Source organism: Rhamphochromis longiceps, linkage group LG17 (genome assembly GCF_057381845.1).
Source record: "Rhamphochromis longiceps isolate RC_006_pf linkage group LG17, R_longiceps_female_GT1.1, whole genome shotgun sequence".
NCBI lineage: Eukaryota > Metazoa > Chordata > Actinopteri > Cichliformes > Cichlidae > Rhamphochromis > Rhamphochromis longiceps.
In genome coordinates, this window is record NC_140573.1 from 10,629,683 (window position 1) to 10,650,760 (window position 21,078).

At 40.3% G+C, this 21,078-nt stretch overlaps 1 protein-coding gene across 12 annotated transcripts in view; it reads right to left on the reverse strand.

Moving 5' to 3' along the window:
• Nucleotides 1-1,422: 1,422 nt before the first annotated feature.
• Nucleotides 1,423-21,078, reverse strand: part of LOC146649315 (uncharacterized) — a 90,366-nt gene continuing 70,710 nt past the window's right edge. For 2 of the 12 annotated variants that reach the window (XM_085385860.1, XM_085385867.1), the window contains 5 exons: nt 20,000-20,072; nt 13,938-14,068; nt 12,848-12,981; nt 6,324-6,411; nt 1,423-1,963 (listed from right to left, as the gene is read on the reverse strand). In XM_085385860.1, the coding sequence (XP_085241986.1) occupies nt 20,054-20,072 (19 nt within the window). In that variant the 3' untranslated portion in view covers nt 1,423-1,963; nt 6,324-6,411; nt 12,848-12,981; nt 13,938-14,068; nt 20,000-20,053. The other 10 variants (XM_085385856.1, XM_085385865.1, XM_085385855.1 and 7 more) reach the window with 8 other exon arrangements.

The following is a 21,078-nucleotide window of genomic DNA, read 5'->3' on the forward strand; positions in this document are numbered from 1 at the left end:
ATTTCGTACAGTAGGTGACTTCTTTTAATCGTCAAATGTGGTTTGGTAAAAATATTTTGTTTTCTGTTAAAGCAGATCTGATGCTTCATATCTGATGAAAATCAACTGACAAACTGAATTGATTTAAAATTATTTTATTTGCACAAGTTCAGTCATACCAAGTAAAACACTATAGAAAATGTTACCTTTTGCTCAACAACATTCTTCAATTTCACAAGTAGTGTTTGTGTAATTTCATAACTTCCTAACTAATATTTTAGAATCAGATTTAAAAAAACAAATTAATAAAATAAGTATCTGGCAGTCAGGATGAGATTAATAAAACAATCCATCCATTTTCTTCCACTAAACCAATTCAGGGTCTCAGTCATTATCTAATATGATAGTAAGGTTTCATGGATCAGTGTTGTTGACTGTATGCTCATAGACACATGACTGGTCCCCAGTATCAGTAGACGGGTCATGTCTGGTCCCCAGTAAAACAAAAATTCAGGTTTAAAATTTATTTGAGAGTGTTTGACTTTTCAAGTCATTTTTAAGTTTAGATGAATTTATTATGAATTTAGGAGTGAAAATCAAGTCTTTACACCCTTTGGAAAGGGTGGATCCCATCAGGCACCTGTCACTCATTGGACCCCACGATGTAGGAAAAACAGGTATGTGTGTGTGTGTGTGGACCAGGCAGGACGATAGGTGGGGGTAGGAGTCATTTGTTCTGATGTAACAGAGTCAGTTTCATCACCCGAGGCATCGAGGATGAGCAGGAAAGAGAGAATGCACAGAAGGGAAAGGAAGTGACACGATGAGTCTAAAATGACTGTCTCTCTGTCTCTCTCTCTCACACACACACACACACACACACACACACACACACACACACACACACACACACCCCCTGGGTGTCAGCTTCCATCAGCAGCATGTATGACTGTGACTTATAACCACAGCTATGCGATCATTTACACTCAGTGCAGGAGATAGCCAGAAGCTACTGTCCCTCTGTACTAGTGTGCAGTGATTTAGTGTCTGAATTCACAACACTTGCTTGGATGTATTAGTGTATATGTTTTTACACGCCATATACATATAAATGAAACACTAATACATTAGGAGTCTTTCACAATGTTTTTATTTTTGTTTTATCTTTTAAACAGTGGAGCGCAAGCTTCAAGAACAAGAAAGTACAATAAAAAAAGAAGAGTTTGTGATTAAACCCACATTTAAACCACATCAAAATCAGCTGCCCAGGTCTTATGATGAAGTAACTTATGACTGGCACGATCACACTGAACACATACTTGTTTTTTTTTCTTGTCATGTCTCAGTTAAACTCAAAATGCAAAGGTCACTGAATCTGGAGTTGCTTAGAGACCAGATCTGCTGTACCGGTTATCTTTAATCGAATCAAGTGTGAAGCTAATATTTAATTCCACAATAATGAACAGACTGTTGGCACACAGACAAAAAAGGAAATGTCACAGTACACTAATGTACACTTTTGATGGTTATGGCACAAGCTCAAATACAAAAACAGATAGGACACAAATGCTGAGAGTCCGGAGACGTACAGTTTAATAAGTGTTATAGAACGTAATGTAAACATGAAAATGAAAAAAGGAAATAAGTGAATGCCGAACAGGAAATCTAGCGAGGCCCCCTCGAGAAACCACAGTGTGCCATCTGCATTATTTCCAAATTATTTGTCATCTAATTTTTTTCCCTCAGCACCTTCAGAGAGCTGTCCAGCTGAAGCCTTCTTTTCAGCTCAGGTCATTTCAGTTCAGCCTGATTCACTTTAATTCAGTTTTCTACACTGGGGAATGACTCACACTCCTGACAGAAGACTCCCATTTACTGTCTGCCTGCATGTGTGTGTCCGTGTGTGTTTGTGTGGGGTTTTTTGGGAAACGTCAGCATCTTCTCCATCTCTCGTACTCGCCTGATGTTACACCGTCAGCATCACCTACAAGGAGACAGAGAAACAGGATTGTGGCGTGTTGTCAGCAACAAATCGGACTGTGTAAAAATAATGCCTCGTTCTTCCTCGCTCTCTCTCGTCTAGCATCATCAGTGTGATGTAATATGAAGAAATCACAGCTCTGGAAATTCTGCTTTTGAGGAATTATGGAGATAAGCTTGTGTTTCTTACTGTTAAACAATAAAGATGACGTGTATTTGTAAAAAATAATAAAAACATTTTTCTCATACTTAATGAATTCAAATACTATTAGACTGTGGTGGAGGTGCAGCGGAGGGGTGAGGCGTCTTAGTCGAGTCAAGCCGCTGTTCTCGCTCTCACACACACAGACACACACATACACACACACACAAACACACACAAAATTCAATCATGTTTCTGCTGCTGCCTGGGGGAACTCACTGTGGAAACCTCACTATAGTGGAAAATCACCTTTTCCATGTTATTTTACACAGCAGCACCTACGCCACACACTCGCAGACACACACCTACACAGTCTGTCTGCATTTACACGAGGAACCCAAAAGATCTGATTTTTTTTTTTAACTCTTTGTGGTGCTGATCTCACACCGTCATGCCTGTCTCAGCCAGAAGTCAGCGAGGAATGAGATTTTTATTCAGCCATGAAGAAAAAAAACGTGCCTCAGAGAGTTAATGTCATCCTGTGACAATACAGGGTTTGTTGCTGTAAGCGTGCTTAGCTAAGGTTGCATCAACCTGATACGTGACCTTATCTTGAGTGGCCATGTTGAATCGCGGAATCCTGAATATACTTATATACAGACACTTTTCTCTATAAAGTTATTTGGCAATGAATGAGGAATAAAGAGCAGGGGGCAGTTAATTTTGTAGACTATCCACAATATCAAAAAATCTGTCTTTTATTAATTACTGTGGTCAAACAATCAATACTTTTATTTTACATATAAATATATATTTATTGTTAGTAGTAGTGCTGGTAGTGCTGATGTTGACACTGACATGGGAACCTTATTTAGCTCAGAGAGTAGAACAAGAACAACAGTACAGCAACCAAAATTCCATCTAAGGCCTGAGTTACACAGGTGTAGGGACCAGTCAGAGACACACTGACAACAACCAGTTGTCAATGGGAAAAATGTGCAATTCCCGACCAGCTGGCGAGAGGTTGCTGGCTGCCTCTGGGTGAAACTGGCCACAAAGCCTTCTTGTGATCAATTTGGTTGCTAGCAGATTGCCACAGTTGCCCATGGTTTACATGGAAGATGCTAGCTTGTCTGCAAACACTTGCCAACTACTCTTTGAGCAGCAGTGATACTAAAAAATGCAACAGAATTTGGAAACGGAGAGCCTTCATAGTAAAAGTTGTGCCTTACTGCTGTAACCAGCACGATTTTACTTTGAACGCAAATGTTCTGCATTTCAAGTTTGTGGCACACTTGTCACACAGTAGTTGGCGAATGCCTGTATACTTTGTAACTTCCTATACTGATTTTTCTCTCTATAACATTCTGACAGGGAATTTTAAACTTTTTACATTTTTGAATGGCATGATCCCTTCCTAGCAATTTGTGTGCACCCTCATGCTATGGATATCGCAGGGAGAGCGATCAAACTGAGGGCCAAGAGCAAGAACATGGTGCTTGTTGCATGGATTCTAGATGGTCTGTCAGAATTCGTCATGTTGATTGCTCATGGCGTCCAAAATATCCTCGGGCCACTAAGAAATATCCCTGTGCTCCTGTTGGATAGCCTGACAATGAAATGGCATCATGTGAGGGTCTAAGATACAGTATTTATATATAATTAAACTTCACCTGAGCAACATTTGTTCATAAGCCATTGACACACACATACACACACAGTTTGTGCTACAAGGAACCCTCTCATCAACCAACCACATTACAAGCAGATGGTGAATATTATATGTGAAGTAGAAACATAATAACACCTTACATGAAAGAACTTTACTACAGAGTTGCTTCTGACTTAAAGGATAAGTCCTGTCATGTTCTGTTCTGCCGTTGCTTTCAACAAATCCCATGTGTCAGTGTAATCCAGTAATCATTACGTGTTAGCTATAGCTTTTTTAGATGTCATAGTGGTCCATTATTGTCCATTAACGGTTAAACAAATATCACCGGATCTCAAAATTTCATAACAAAATTAAAGTGCCACAGACAAAGTAGAGCAACTGTTGAGAGTAGTAAATATTGTTTTCTGTGGTCACTTCCCAGGAGGAACAGAAATTATGGGTGTATCAGTAGGCGTATTTGTCCTGAAGCATGAAGAACACAATGTTAAGTTTGGTATGAAATGTCCTCAGAGCAGTACGCCCTGGGAACTAAACTGCCACGGATCTATTAATGGTCACATACTCGCACTCCCCAAATGCTCGCCCTGAAATTTTGGCAGTTCACCAGTAGCTGTCCATCAGGTATGGTGTGCTAGTAAGGTTAGCTTAAGTTTTTTTTCTGTAGAGCTAATTGCCCATTTTCATGTAGCACATAAGCTAAATAAGTTAACGATAAAGTCATTTTAGAGTCCATCGCCATTAGAAACTGAAGGGCTGCGCCGAACAAAACTGGGGTTTGTCAAGTTTTTCTAGAAACCTTTTTAAAAGAAGAGGTAGCTAAAAAAAAAAAAAAAAAAAAAAAGCTAATGCTAAATTAGCAGCAAACCTTTCAGAGCTAATCTGCACCAGAAGTTTTGTCAGCTTGCAAAATGCTTGTCATAATGTCGTACTTGTAATCTCTTGTTAAATATTTTACCGTTGCTGACAAAATAAATTCACAGTAGTCTGCAGACAATGAAGTCTATTGTCTGTAGCAAGATGTAAAAAACAAAGGACAAAAGTGATCTGTACACTTCTTAAAAGAAAGTTTTCTATTTTGTCAAACAGCTCAGGCTTTTCTTATTGTCAAGATAAAGAATTTGAGTGTATTAACTGTTACAATAAGAGCAATTAGACATTTTAAGATCTTTTTAAACAATGGGGAAAGTGCCATTTTTGCTTTATTTTTTCCCTGCTTTGCTGAAAATATACTAAAACCTGAACCCAGCATAAAGTTTTTGTATATGTTACAACACCATATTGGTCATATTGGGGAAATTTACATAAAAATATAAATAAATATTTGTTAAATATTTGTTTTAGAGTACACATCCACTTTTAGAACTAAAGTTTAAAGTAAGGTTACACAATCTGAATTATGGCACTTTTGAATGTAATTAACTTTTATCTATTCTTTCCCATCGTTTATGTTGTTTTTCATGGTTTCTTCCTTTTGCTCTTTTTTAATCCCCTCATGCCAGATGGCTGCCCCTCTCTGAACCTGGCTCAGGGAAGAAGTTCCAGTTCAAAGGAACTTCTTCCTCCTCACTGTTGCCAAGTGCTTGCTCACAAAAGACCGTCTGAATGTTCTTGCTCTAAAATTGTGTTTGTAATATGAAGTAGTCTGTTGTAAACGACTGCTTTTGAAACATAAAAACTGTATAAAGTATCTGGGCACTACTGCTGCTTACATACTGTATTGAGGTCTTTGCTGGACAAATGTCATATGAAACTGGAAAACACCCGACTGAGAAGATGTGAACAAGCTTTGTGTGGGTGTCTGTCTGTCTGTATGGATCTGCAGTGCTCTGCCAATGCTACAGACATTTCAGAGCCCTGTGGCGTAATTCAGTGTGTCAGATACAAGAGGAAATAATGTGGTGAGCATCTCGTCGAATCGCTCCGGCTTAAACGGTCTCTCTCCAGAGTGTGTTTAGGAAATTAAAGGCCGGGGATTTTTTTCATAATTGTCTAGTTTATCATTTTATTACAGCTAGCTTTCCTCTGATGGGCTCCCTTTATGATTTATCAAATACAATTACTGCATGACTTATTTTAGGACCATTAATGTGTGCACGTGTGTGTGTGTGTGTGTGTGTGTGTGTGTGTGTGTGTGTGTGTGTGTGTGTGTGTGTGTGTGTGTCAGCTCTGGTGTATTTAAATAGCATTAAGTAATTGGAAAAACAGGTCGAGAAGCTGGAAAATCTAAATTGTCTTTGTGGATTTATACCCCCCATTCAAACACACACACACACACACACACACACACACACACACACACACACACACACACACACACTCTCCTTTTCCTTTTCTCTCTGTTGCTTCTGAGTAAATACCCAAAAAGCTTCTATTTTAAACGTAAAATAAGAGAAAATTGTGTTTTAACTGATAGAAGCTAATCTGAAATAGTTTCATTCTTGTGCTGTGACAATATTTCACAATATTTCTCAAGGAATGAGGAAAATTGGGATATAGAGAAACAGGGAAAGGAAAGAAACAGTCACAGAGAGAAAGAGGTTAATTCCATACCTTCGCCTTCCAGCTAATGAAGTGTAGGTGGCGTCCCGGTCACTTCAGCTAATTGAACAGTGGAGATTACAGCAGCCGTCGCTCCCCTCTGTGAAAAGAGGGCCGTGTTCATTAGTCGTTGCCATATAATATTCATTCTCTGTAGAAATATGTAGATAGTAATCTATGCAAAGAGCTGCTGGTATGATTATAAAGCTCTCAGCACGTTCTCTGGTAGCAATAACTCAAACAACCATGATTTAAAATACTGCATGTGTCTATGTTTAACTTTATTGCTTCGCACTGAATTTATGGGCCTTTATCAATTAGACGTATACTCAGAAGAATCTATTAATATTTATGTAGGGCAATGTATTAATTTTGACATTTAACAAACCAGTAAAAACAGTAAACCTAAAGTATATCAGTATCTGAGTGTTATTTGAATTATTTGAATGGCTTTAGAGAGCAATAACTCCTGCGCAGCTAGTAATAATGGGCACAGTTGATAGTCTTGGTAACACTGTGACAGACTTCACTGAGGCATGTCAGTGCAACTCTAGGCTGCCCTAAGTAAAACAAAGTCTATGGACGGAGAGTCATTGAACCCCCTAGCTGGAATATGTGTCAATTTAAAATCCTCAAGAAAGCAAGACAAGATGGCAAAGCTAGTCATGAAAGGCTCAGTTTAATTCAGCTTTATTTATATAGAGACAAATCACAGCAGCAGTCACCTCAAGGCGCTTTGTATAGTAGGGTCAAAAGCCTACAATAATAAAGAAGACCCCAATAATCAGGCAGGTAAGGTAGCAAGAAACTCAGGAGCAGCCCTGAGTTTGAGATAACAGGTAGCACTATGCGGCGTCCTGTTGTATTCAAATTGATGGTGTATAAACTGGAGTTGTGGCCATCAGAGAGTTGTCCCGATTTTAAAACAGGCAGTCTTTAGTCACCAAAAACCTGAAACCAGTTGTCAATGGACTTGTCTCACATTATAATCTTGGCCTTTTTTTAATGCACTTCTTCAAAAGCCTTTCCACCACATTTGTAATAATAAAATGTTTATTTGTCATTACCAGCATTCTTCTATTTTCAGTCATTCTGGAATAGAAATTACGGCCATTGTCATCCAACCTATTCTGTGCATGAGAAAATTGATGCTGCTAATTACAAGGTATGTCTTTGTACCCATGTACAAAGATTAAGGGAATGTGTGTACAAAGCAATGTTACATAATTAAAAGCTGCAGCAATGACACTCGTGTAACCGTGAGGTTGATTAATGTCTCTGGTTTGTTGTGTTATGTTCACGAATTTCACGCTCATGTGACAGGTTGTTAGGCTTTGATTTTGTAGTGCGGTCCTGTGATAAACGAGCAACATGCTATAAGCTTTTCTTACATGTACAGTGAGTTGTGTGACTAAAACGACCGTCTCGGTCATTTGTTTCTACTGTCTGAAAAGGCCCACGTGAGTAAGCCTTCCTAAAATGACATACAGTGCTGTTTCACTCCAAAGGACCCAGAGAGTCCACATCAGGAAGCAGGTGGGCTTGTGGTTTCACAAACACACCCGGCTCCAGTCTCGCGGCTTTCTACCATTTTTGAGTTTCACTTTTACTCCCTTGGTAAAAGCAAGGAGGTCCTGTAGGTCCAGCAGCTGGGGCCTTACTGTGTGGAGCTCGCATGTTCTCCCCATGTCTGCATGGTTTCTCTCTGAAAACTCTGGTTTCCTCCCAATGATATATATGGGGTGAGGTTAACTGGTGATTCTAAACTGGCTATAGGTGTGAATATGAGTGTGAATGGGCTCCCGGCTCTAGACATTAGCCTAATGACAGACTGGTGATCTGTCCAGGGTGTACCCTGCCTATCACCCTATGGCAGTGGGGATAGACTCCAGCACCCCCAAAACACCCTGATGAGGGCAAACAGAAGAAAATGAATGGACTTTGACTCCCCAGTAACTTCTATTGTCATTCACCATTTGGTTAGGTTTAGCTAGCAGCACTTCTTGGTTAATGTAAGGAAAAGACTTTTGGTTTGAAGTGAACATACAATAAAATAAATACATAAATAAATTTATAAACACAACAAATTTACCATTTACAGAAACCTCCATTTAAAAAACCGCTAACGTACTATCAGAAATTTGCAAGGACATTTTCCATGTTTTTATGCATATTTTTTGCAGTGTAGGATTTAATAACATCAAGTATAAATGACAGCATGAGCCTTTTTCTGAGGGGAAATCTCTATTAATAATGGTGGAAAGTGTAATGAAAATTGCTACTAAAGCAGAATTACTGTTACATAACTGAAATGTTACTCAACTAAAAACACACTACCATTAAATAGAAAAAAATACTTTACATAAAAGCATAAAATAACCTTCAAAACATACTAGGGATGTTTAATGTCAGGTGTCCTGTGGGTGTAACAGTTTAGAAAATGGATGGATGATTGTTTAATAAATAAAGTTAACTGAAGTATATCGTTGAAGGGTTTGTGAATCAGTAATGGAGACAGTTGTGAATAAATGAATGAAAAAATAATAATCAAGAACGTCCAGTGAGAGCAGAGTTTATTATACTCACAGCCATTACTGTGAATTTATGACAAACACACCAATTACTCATCTTAACTAGTTTATGGAGTTATACAGACTGCAGGTGTGTCCATGTGTGTGCGGTGCATCCTCTGCGTGCGTGTATTGACAGACAGAGAGAAACAGGAGGCAGTGGGCACGACCTGCAGAGGTGGGAGTGAAAGTAGGCAGACAAAAGATTTTAGAGTTAAGCAGGAAAGTTTGGATGGTCTAACGTTATAGTTTTCTTCTAACTTTCTTCTGGGAAGGACAGAAGCAGGAATGTGTTGCAAGTTAGTAAAAGGCGAGAAAGAAGCACTAAAAGACTAGCACGGCCCACCTCACAGTCACAGTGAGTAATAAAATTACTCAAATATATGTTAGCGTGCAGTCTTAAAGGAATTATATTTAGGATCTAATAACACACAACTTTTGAACTTTTTTTGTCTTGGTGTTTTTTTGTCTGATAGCTTTAAAACTCAAATTGTGGCCCCTGCTCAGCATTTAAAGCAGTAAAATTGATTTTCTAGTGTAAATCATACTTTTGTAAGTTGTGTAAATTACAACTTGGAAAAAAAGCACAAGTACTGGCCAGAAATGATTTAATTGGAGTGGGGAAAATATTGAGGCATGCGCACTCTTTCTCCCTGTGAACTGCACTGATCAGCCTTCCCCACCCGTGCGTCAATATTTGCTAACTCACTATCGCAGGATTCATGTTTTTTAAGTCACCTGATGCCGAAGTCACTGAACAGAACTCAGCAAAAACTCGTCATGTCTTTATCAGGACAAAAACAAAACTCCTCTCTGCTTCTGTCACTTTTCTAACCCCACTGAACCCCCTCCTCCCTGCCTCTTGTTGCCTATCCAGCACAGTGGGACCATGTCTCTCTCTCTCTCTTCTCCCCTCTCTCTCTCTCTACCTCTCTCGCCCCCTCCCTCGGGGCAGAAGTAGACCACGCCTTGAGGCCCTGCTCCCATTGTGTTTTCTCTGCTACTTCTGTTTGGGGCCTTTGTGTGCCGCTAATCAGCCGTGGGGCCATGCTCAGCCTCGAGTGTGTGTCTGCGAGTGTGCGTGTGTGTGTGTGTGTGTGTGTCCCTTGCCCTCATTACGTAGCCACACTGGGAGGCCAGCATGGGAAGTTTCTGCTGCCCTCCATCACCCCCTCCACCACCACCACCTCACCCCCCCTCTAGCTGTCCATCACTCACTTCCTCCCCCTATCCTCATCTCACCAACCCTTGGACCGGCCACAATTTTAAAATAAAACTGCACCTGCTTCAGTGGCTACATCAGAAAGCGATGCAGCAGTGGAGCAGAAAAACAACAGCGCTTTGTTCTAAAGTCCTCACAGTCACAGATATTTGCTGCGATCATTAGCGTCATTATTTTCGGAGCTGGAATGAAGCGATTTTGCGACAGGAACGGATTCTCTGTGCAAATCACAAAGTCTTTTCAACTGAATTTAGCGACAACAAAAGCGGGACTCCTCCACCCTAACACAAGGCTGAAAAAGTAAAAGTTTAAAGTGAAACTTCCCACTGCTTTTCAGGTCTTTTTTTCCTTCTTTTTTCAAACACGAGCACTTACAATACAGTAGGCAGGATGTTGTATGCTTATTTTATCTGCTGACGAAGTTAAAAAATATCTAACGCAGATCTTGTAAGAGAATCTTTTTTTTTAAACCAGGCTATAGTTGTTATGCTTTAACAGTTTAACTATCATGACTTGTTTAATAGCTGGTGAACATTCTGTGAACAAATATTGCCGTAATGTCACTGTCATCTGGGGATACAGTCATCTATACTGTCAAACTCCTGGCTGTATGATTTCAGCGGGATTTATTAAGTAACGTATTGTAATAGTAAAGAAAAAAACCTGGGGGTTGGAATAGTGTGCAGACCAATAATTAGTCATTTTATTTGTGAATGATTTAAGGCATCCTCTTCAGAGTTTGAGCTTTTCTTCACAACATCAACAACAACACTTTCTTTTGTCTCACGTTCACGTGTTTAGCATGAGTCAACTGATGATGACTACTTCTCTCTTTTAAAAAGACAAAACTGAATTTCCAATTGTTCTTTGTGACAATCAGTTTGTTTGTTTCTTTTTTTTTTTGTCTTTCTTTTCATAATTTATGTCTTTGTGTGTATCACTTGCCTCGAGACAAATTTTCTCTTTTGGACATTGAGTTAAGTTAAGAGGAAAATGTTGCCCTCGCTGACAAGTAGCCTACTGGGTTCAGTATCAGTGCAAAGTCCAAGAAAACAATCTCAGTTTACACAGCCCTGTTTGTTTGGCGGGTTGTCTTTACAGAGATTAATGAAAGTTCAGTGCAGTAACGCAAAGTAAAGAAAAACTGAAGAGTTATTTTTTTAGATTATCTTTCACTTTCAGTGTTACTTATACACATCAGTAAGCTGGACTGAGTGAACTGTCCGCTGCCCTTTAGTGCTCCTCCCCTGTCACCTGCTGGATGCCTCTCTACCCTCATGTTCCCCCCCCCCCCCCCACTGCTCCACCGCTTCACCTCCTTCCCATCTACTTTCTCCCTCCTTCAAGTCTTCACTGTTCATGAAATGTCACCTGTTCACATGGAGTGTGTCTCTCTGTCTTGATGCCCGATGAAGCTTAAGCCGCTGGACCTCTTTGCCTTGAGGACAAGCATAGCCTGCTCATTGCTCATGTATACACACACACACACACACACACACACACACACACACACACACACACACACACACACACACACACAGTCTCTGTCTCTGTTCAGTCAAGAGCTACACGGCTGTCTTAAATTTCATTGTGGGACAGAGAATATCCTCCCTATATATGTCACTCTCTCTTCCTTTAGCTCATTTCTTGCTTCACCTGACTTATCACACACCCCTGGCCCGTCCTCAGTCCTCCTCTGCTGTCCGACAATTTAGCTCTAGGTCATCAGCATCGTCTACTTACTGACCTAAATTCATGTTACGCCACATAATTAGGCTGTGTGCTTGTTTCCGTTCCCACTTTCAAAGACAGGTCTAAAGAGCTTGAGAAGCGTCTTGAGAGGGGAGACTTCTGTCCTGTGTCCAATGGCACTCAACAAGTTCTCCAACTAAATGGAGCATAGGAGCATACTGGCAACAGGAAACAGGCAACAATAAACTGTTAGAATTTTTGTTAGGTTAGAGGAAAAACCCTTGTTTAAATCATCGTTAGATGTCCAAGATTTTGAGTGTTACTGTGTTTCCTTCCCACTGTTGCCAAGTGAACAAATTCCAGTTCCTGGGTATGGGGCCGTCTGATTTTTGAGGTTTTCGCTCTATTATTATATAGTCTGTAAATTTTCCATGAAATTTTGGTACATCACAACATCATTGAATCTGGACAAATAAAATGTACTTGACATGTATATGAAAGTATGTTTATACCAAACATACTTTCATTGTTGATTAATTATTGGAATTTAAAAAAAAATTTGATTTTCTATATTCCAGTTGCATTTAACTCAGAACTATTGGTTCATGTCTTTGAGGCTGATGAAACCCTCCATCCACTTTAACCTCCTCCGCAGTGGTTCTGAAACCACAGTAGACTTCCTTTGCAGCCGAAGAGCCTTTTGAGAGAAGCACTGAATACTCATCTAATTCAAGTGAAGCAAATGAAACATTTTTTGAGTATAGACACAAAAATACACGTCTTTGACATACCGCCTGGAGCTGAACCGCAGTATATTACTAGGTTCGGACACAACCCACATTTTGTGAACACAGATTAATATATAAATAAAGTAACATTTCCCACAAGAGTCCAAAAAAAAGTGCCTCAGTCGGGGGACAAAACTGACATTTTCACCTTGTGCCATAATTTTTTCAGAAAGCTAATCTCAGAGCTAAAGGTGCTTACTGTTACCTCACTGACATTGCACATGTTTCAACAGAGAATCAACAGCATGAAAGTCTTGTTCTCACCTAGAAAAATTTCGATTTGTTTCTTTGCTGGTTCAAAGCAGCAATCTCAGCTCAAGAGGACACACAGAGGAAATGTTGTGAGACCCCCAACACCACGGGTGGCTCTGCAGGAACAGCGGACCAACAACTTAGCTCTAAAGAGAAACACGGGCAATGTTTAGTACAGGAAAATAAGTGCTCTTCCATAAACACCGCAGAAGCCAAAACATTGAGATTAACAAAAATTGCAGAGCAGCAATAATTTACATTCCTCAAAACAAAAAACAAGTTCAGGCCAATCTTTTTTTTGTGGATTGCTTTAACATGACGATCTGTCATGTAAACCCAGGACAGAGTAAAGGGAAACCAGAATCATAAAATAACAACACGCCTCATAAACTACCGCTATAAAGGTTTAACTAAAGCCTTAAAATAGCAATTACATCAACTGAGTTTCGTTTACAGAAAAAAAATCAGTGAGTGTATTAATATGTGTGTGTGTGTGTGTGTGTGTGTGTGTGTGTGTGTGGGAAGGGGGGGGGGGGGGGGTGAGAGAGTAAAGAGTAAGAGCAAGAAAAAGATGGTAATTAGTTGTGACTCAAGGTTTCCCTGACCATAATCCTCTGAACAATCTACACTCATACAGGTGTTCACTAAATCCAATTACCAACAGAAGAGGCAGTGGGGAGGAGAAGGCTAAATTATTTTAGCATTAAATAATACTGAAACGTTTTTGGGGGGTTGCCAAATAATAAAGTTGTATGTTGCACCTTCAAAATGCATTTTCCAGTCACTCGGGGAGACGGATATGCAAATGAAAATATTAGCAGAGCATCTACACTTCAGTCAGACTTTGAGTTTGTAGTTTACTTTTTCATAAATGACTTTGTGTTTATAGATTTCTGTCTTTTAAATAAGGTCAATAGCACTACCAACATGGAGCTTATACATAACAATAGCTGATAATATAGTGGACTCATATGACTGCCCCTATGTTTACAGAGCGCAACAAAGACGAGGCATTATATTTCAAAAGCTGCCTATTTATGTCAGGAGAGCTCATGCTCTTAAAAATGGTAATTGAGCTTTGGTACAGCACATGCATAATTACCTCTTTAAGACTGTCTCTGCTATTTCTTTTGTATTCCCGTGTATCGGTTTTAATATGTAAGTCCAGATATTGTGTACAGTAGATCCAGTATGTGTCACTGTGGTATTGTGCAGACCTCATCCTCTGATCCCCTGTATGGTTAAGCAGACCACAGAGCTCTGAGCAGGCTTTTGCAGCTTATTCAAATCAGAGCACTACTCCATCAAAGCTTCTGTTAGTTTAGCTTAATTGTAACTGAAATGAGATGAGATTAGAAACAAAGGCAGTCATTCTGTTACACAGTAAGCATGGGCAAGACTCTTCTAAACAGCACAAAGTAGTCAGCATAAAACTGTTAATGATTTTATGTCGAAAATTGCTTTCACCTGATTTGTACAATCAAATTCTAACCAAAATAAGACATGACCTGACTGAAAAAATAATAGAGTTATTTTTTAAATAAACATGCAAAGTATTAAACTTCTTCAACTGAACATCCCATAATAATAATAATAGTAACTATTATAATGAACATATACCTGACATGCTCATCCTAAACTATGGAGGTGTGCAGTGTGGAAAAAAGATAAGTTTATCAAATAAATGCACCAAAATAATGTAAATAATGCAAATGAATTCAATTTATTTCCTTTATATTAAACCAAATTACATCATTACACCTCATAGTGCATGTAAGGTGAAGAGGCCACGTTAATAGAGAGAAAACCCCAATATTTAAAATGACCGTCTATGAGCAAGCACTTGGTGACAGTGGCAAGGAAAAGCTCCCTTTTTATATGAATAAACTGCTGTGTGTGAAGACAGTGAAGAGTAATAATAATAAATGATTTAATGCAGAGTGGTGTATGAACATATAGAGAGTGCATAGAGGTGAGTGAAGAAGAAACAAAAAGTGCATCATGGGAAAGGAAAATAAAAACAGAATTCATTGTATGTCAGATTTATAAATTACCTGCATTATTTTACCAATATTCTAAATATGTTTGTTGATATATTTATTTACTGGCAATATAAGGTATACGGCATTGCTTGGTGGGCTTTTAACCCTGTTAAAGTACCATTCAATTTTTGGCATCTTTATTTCAGCACTGTCAGAATGTGAGAAAATCCCCAAATGAAATCGTAAACTCAAATAAAAACTTGGGAGTTCTGATCTTAATTACTTTTCTACTGCTTTGTAATATTGTTATGACCAACTGCCTGTCTATGCTAGTGAGCTTGTTTGTGCTCTTCGCCCTCACCTGTAACTAGCGCTACAGGGAATGCTTGTCATGCTACTTGTGATCAACGTGTAGTCAGACAACATGATTTTGGATTCTTGTATTTTTTTTTCTCAAATAAATATCCAGAAAATAAACTGTATCTTGTTTAAATGCTAGCACATCACTGGTATACTTCAAGGACACTTACATAACACACAAGTGAAGAAGAGCTTTGCGAGTGAAGATGAAGGTGGTTTACTGAAGTGAGCAGAAAGGGGAAAGAAGAAGAAGATTCTTGCTCCACTCCCTCCAAACTTGTAATGGAGGTTTGATTAGCAAGCATGTAATGTACTTTGCCCTGAAGCTAAAGGCGGGGGGAGGTACAGGGGGGTGTTAGAGGAGGCAGTGAAAAAAAATGGAGGGAGCATTATGGCAGGAAGAAGGTGGAGCGCATACAAGCTGCCCTCTCAGCAGATCTCCTCATCCAACCTCTTCCCGCCACCCTGTCCACCTCCTCCACTCCTTAAGACGAGGACACAAGTTTCCCCCCTACTTCAAAACCTTGTGTCTAATGCCACCTCCCCATCCACCGCCACCTTCACCCCCTCCCATGCTGTATAAGTGGTGGAGGTGGGTGGAGTAGGATGGGGTTGGAGGTCAGAAGCAGGAAGAGTTTTTTTCTTTTTTTAACAAGCTGCACGTCTGCATGCAGGAAGTTGTTTGTGCACAGACACAATGCAAGTTTATTTGAATCCAGCAGGGAACAGTGAGCAATGTTGTCACTCAGCTGGTTTTAAGGTCAAAGGTTAAAGAAAATGTTGAGGTAGCACCCACCAGTGTGTTGCCTTCACTGGCAAAAAGAAAAATGAAACTAAAAGTCAGGGGAAAAAAAGTGTTTCTTTACACGCAGCAACAGAAATATTCATATCTGTATGAACAACTCTTCGGGGAGTCAGGTTAAATTGAGTCTTTGTCAATTTAAACTAAAAGATTCACTTTATAAATGATGGTGTAGTTTTAATAGTAACAATTCAAGGCACTGATGCTTTTAAAGTGACCCAGAAATTGTTTATCTTACTATGAATGAGCTCCCAGCCTTCAATCGTCATTTTCTCCTTTAACATAACTGATTATCTGCTAAAGTCACTTCCTAAATGTCAGGAAAGTTCCACCCAATCATGGAAATTATGAAAATAAAACTTCTTTTTAAATTAAAAAAAAAAAAAAAAGTTCTAACAATCCAATCCAAACAATACAGTCTGTCCCTTTCTCTCCATCCTTCTGTCCCATCCACCGCACCGGATCAGCGTTTCTCTCCACCCCTCCTCTGCCTCGCTGTGCTGTCAGCTCAGGGTGTGAGCAGAACAACGTTAATGTGTGGAGACACCTGACAAGCCTGCTGGCCTTTAGGGCTCAGCCTAATCACTCTAGACCCGAACCCATCGGGAATTAAACCTGCAAAACCAAACAGTCACTGTGGGAGCTGGCTGGCATCTGCTGGGGCCACTCCATCGGCTGCTGAGGGGAAAGGAACGTTGCAAATGGCGCGAGAACTGTGCTGTTTTAATGGACTAAAATCCACGACCTGGGTAGATTTATTGCCAAACCTGTTGTGCCATTAAGTAGCCAGGACATCAAGTAAAAAAAAACAACAAAAAAAACAACAACAACAAATAACAATAATAATACAAATGTTTCAAAGTTTTACTAAACTAAACGTATCTTGAGGAGAACTACCTCCTTCAATTCCTGTGAGTTATTCTATTCAGGGCTTTGATTTTTCATTGTAAATCCGACAGGATGGAGGTGTCAGAGTTGAATGCACGTACACACAGGAACACTTTCACGACCATTATATTAAAAAACGTCTAGAAAATTTAATACTGCACGACTACGGAGAGACCGACAAACGCTGATGTATGACAACATAAAGGAGGTTAAGACAGCGAGAGGCCAAGAGTCAGTCTGAAAATGTCACCGTAATGTGCTTGAAGTAACATTAAAGCTCTTCTCCACCATTCACGCTACAGTGCTGTGTTAACTTTAAAATTAATGGGGATTTTCCAGTGTTTAAAGTACAGTAGCTTGTTAACTCCAGTATCTGTTAAGCCACACTGGGCCCCTTCTCCACTCTCTCTCTCCAGATGCCCTCATTAATTTTAGATTGGCTCTAAATGAGTCTCCTTCATCGCAGCCAAGGGTTTGTAAATTGGATTCATTTATATTTAAATTGTGAAACAGGCGTGGTTAATGAGAGAGTCGTTATTTTGGGGGGTTATTTCAGATTGGGCCGATAGCCGGGGCAGCTCAGTGCTGTGCTGAACTAAAACCATCAGAGTAGAGGCACACGTGATGTTGGGCTTAACGTTTTCTCTAACACAAAAAAAATTAAACATGTTTAAATTAGATATATATTTTGAGGCACGTTGTTAATGAAAACGGTAGAATGTACAAGCACCTTGGCATCACCGTTTATTCTTTAACTTTAGAACATCACTTGGATCTAAGCTTCTAAAATGTTTTCTGTATGAAAATGTGAACAAAATTAGGGAGGAAAAACAACTGCCGTGTGTTTGTGTCCTTTGTTAACACCTAATTTAACACTCTTAAAACTAATGTGTCACTCTCAACGCATCTGTGTGGTTTTCAGCGCCGCATGTGCCAAAAACAAGCCGGTGAACGTGTTGACTTAACAGGTGCCTCTATCAACACATGACGCCCTGGCAAAGCAGCGGGACGCCTCTCAACCTAAACTGCTAAAACTAGAGTGTTGAAAGTGCCACATCTGGGGGGGGGGGGGGGGGGGGAGAGAGAACACGAGGTGAGACGACAGAGATGTCCCCCCACCCCAAACCCATCCCTCTCATAAAAACCCCAAATCACACAGTGCTTTACAGCTGTACATCTCCTTGCAAGGCTTCTTACAGCTCTCGGCGTCCTATAGCAACCCCCAGCTTCTCCCTGCTAGGAATTTGACTGTTAGGAATCTAAGTGCCAGGCGTTTAAAACCTGAGGAATGCTATTGTTCTGGTCACAGCTGCACTAGCACTGGCCTGGCTACTGCTGCCACTGTGTGCGTGGGGAGGGAAGAGGGGGGGGTGATGGTGCAGGAGGAGGAAGAGGGCGGGAGAAGTCGAAGGTGTGAAAAAGGCAACTTTACGTGTTTTCAGTGCTCTGCGGTCTCATGACAAAGCAGCACATAGTTGACAGTAAGTTGACACATTCCTCCAGCCCGGCCTCCTCTCTGACTAACTGCCCTACTACTCTTCTAATCTTCTTACAGCATGAGATGCTTCACTGTATGTAGGTTATATCTGAAGCTTTAAAAAAATATATCAGATAAATGTGCACAACACACATGCTTGGAACTGATAAACACACAATGGTATGTATGCAGCGATGCAGTGGAAGATTAAAACTGCTAGTAGTATAGTTGGTGTTAGGTAAGCCCATACAGGAAATTTATAGTAGTTGAGGACAGGGCATTTTAAAGCTTCTTTTAAAAACAAAAGACATTTGTTGTCTTTTATACAGCTTGGCTCCAAGATGGGTTTCGCTCTCACAAAGCTAATTTCTCACTTTGTGACATGTTGATTCTTTATACCGCTGCTGTTTAATTTGGATGAAGGCAATAGTAGAGGTCTGGCAGCTTTGAGTAACAGGCATGTGTTTTTTCACTAGTAGAGCTGGTCAGTTTCTCTGCTTAAGCATATTTCTTTAAGGCTAGTCAAAATTAGCAAGCTAACGAAGCTAGTGCTACCATTAGCTAGCCTTTCCCTAGATCTACCCGCCCCCCAAACTGGCAGCCTTTGAAAGGTACTCCACAAATCATTAAGGGCCAGGTTTTAGTGTTAAAGACAAAGTACCGTTGGTACTGACAAAGAAACTGCAGTGACAAGACTGTGTGTAAGAGGAACTCAGAGATGTTTGCGACTGACCATGTTGCATATATATTTCTGGAAGTTCCTGGAAGTATTTCTGGAAGTAATTTACTAACACTGACATGCAGTTTACTGCTGACCACACCAATATTTAATGCTAGGAAAACAGCATGTCTTATTTTTTACGCTTGATATGAAAAAGAACAAACTGCGCCTGTGTTTAGAAAACAGTAAAACCGAGTAAAATCACTCGTAAAACTAACCACTCCCATAAGTGCTATTTGGGACACTATTTTAATGCCATTTAATAAATCATTTAATAAACAAAACAAGAATGTGCTGTTGCTCTGGTACCAATACTAGTGTATATCCTCAAATTATTTTCAGTAGCTTTTAGCCACTCCTCGTGCAGATGGAGTTGCTCACTTTTTATAGAGATATCGGCGTACCACATCATAACGTTTGCTACTAAAATTATGTGCTGCCTGAAACAAGTAAAAGCTATTTGAGGGATGTTGGTTCATTTTCTTTTCACTTCAAATGAGCAGTTGGGTTCGGGGGTTGGGGGGGCTTTCTGCCCACTATATTGAATACAATTTTTATGTGACTGATTTTAGGCTGTTAATAAATAAAAATCAATGCCCGGCAATGTACTCTCAAGTGTGTTTGTGTGCAACTTTTACTATATAAATCTGTCAACAGCAGTGAGGATGCAAAGCTTCTCTCTCTCTCACACTCACTCTCTCCTTCTCTAGTAATTACCATCCAGCTGCTTGCAGGAACAATGCTTGGCTCTCTTCCAGACGGCTGACTTCATACACTCTGTGCCACACTCAATTTGGAGCGCAGCGGAAGCTGGGCATGACTGGCACCCTCCAAGGCATTGCTGTCTTTTTCTATGGGACTCTGTGTGTGTTTGTGTGCATGAGTGCGTGTACGTGTTTGAGAGTGTGTATTTGGGTGTGTTCCCTAAACTTACCATTTGTCATTTTGCCATCCCGTTTCCCATTGTCCCGCTCTCTCACTCGCGTCTTCACTCTCTCGTTACATCACTAGAAGAAGAAGAAGAAGGGGTGAAAAAATGGAGTGTTGTTTTTAAGGGAAATCAGCATGTATTCTGCCTTGTTTCAGTATTCACTTGGAGATCTGTTTAGGAGCAGACCCAGAAGGAAGATTGCCACATACAGATGCTCAGATATATTTAATGGATGATCAGCAGAGTACAGAAACACGATAAAATCATTCATTCTGTGTGTTTAGCAGAGCAGATGTGGGTGAATTCATAGAAGGCAGATTTATGAAAACACTCTGGCTTGGTGAAAAGCTGCTGAGACTATAAGGTCAGAGTTCACAGTGAATCCATGTATACCCACAATAGTTCCCAGTGTTTCCTGATGCAAGGCTGTGTTACCAGGCAACGAGTAGTGTTCGGGGGCTAGTAACTTGCTGACTCCCCCCCTGTGCACTTCAATAAAGTTTAGATTCAGAAAGTTAAAGGTGACTTTGGTTAAAACGACTGCAAACTTTGCCTAAAACTAACGTCACAGCAGATCCACTCCCAGCTGTCTGAATATGAGGAACTCCCTCATTATGCGGGTCAGAGGAAACTATTGTTATCACTCCACTACAACACACACTCACAGACAGACAGCGTGAGGAGGAGGCGGGATGAGGGCACAACTCAGACAGAAATCGCTCAACACATATCTTTATATGGCTCCCTGCAGTCGCTCTATACAACTGTACACACGCACACACAAGCACACCCGTGCAAACAAAAAGCACGTACATAAACACGTACATAGTGCTCCCCTTTCAGACCCTGTCTTGGCTGAATAGGGGGCAGTACGAGCGGACTCTTCCTCGCAGCATAATGAAGAACTGTTTGGGTCCAGTACGCCGAGTTACGCCGATTTCACTGCCCAAAATAAGCCTCAAACATGCGCAAACACGAACACACACACATACTACCAGGCCCAGTCTGGCTCTTACTGTTTGGGACAGAGGGGCATTTAAAGAGGCGAGATAAACAGCAACAGTTGCTAATTGTTGCGTAAC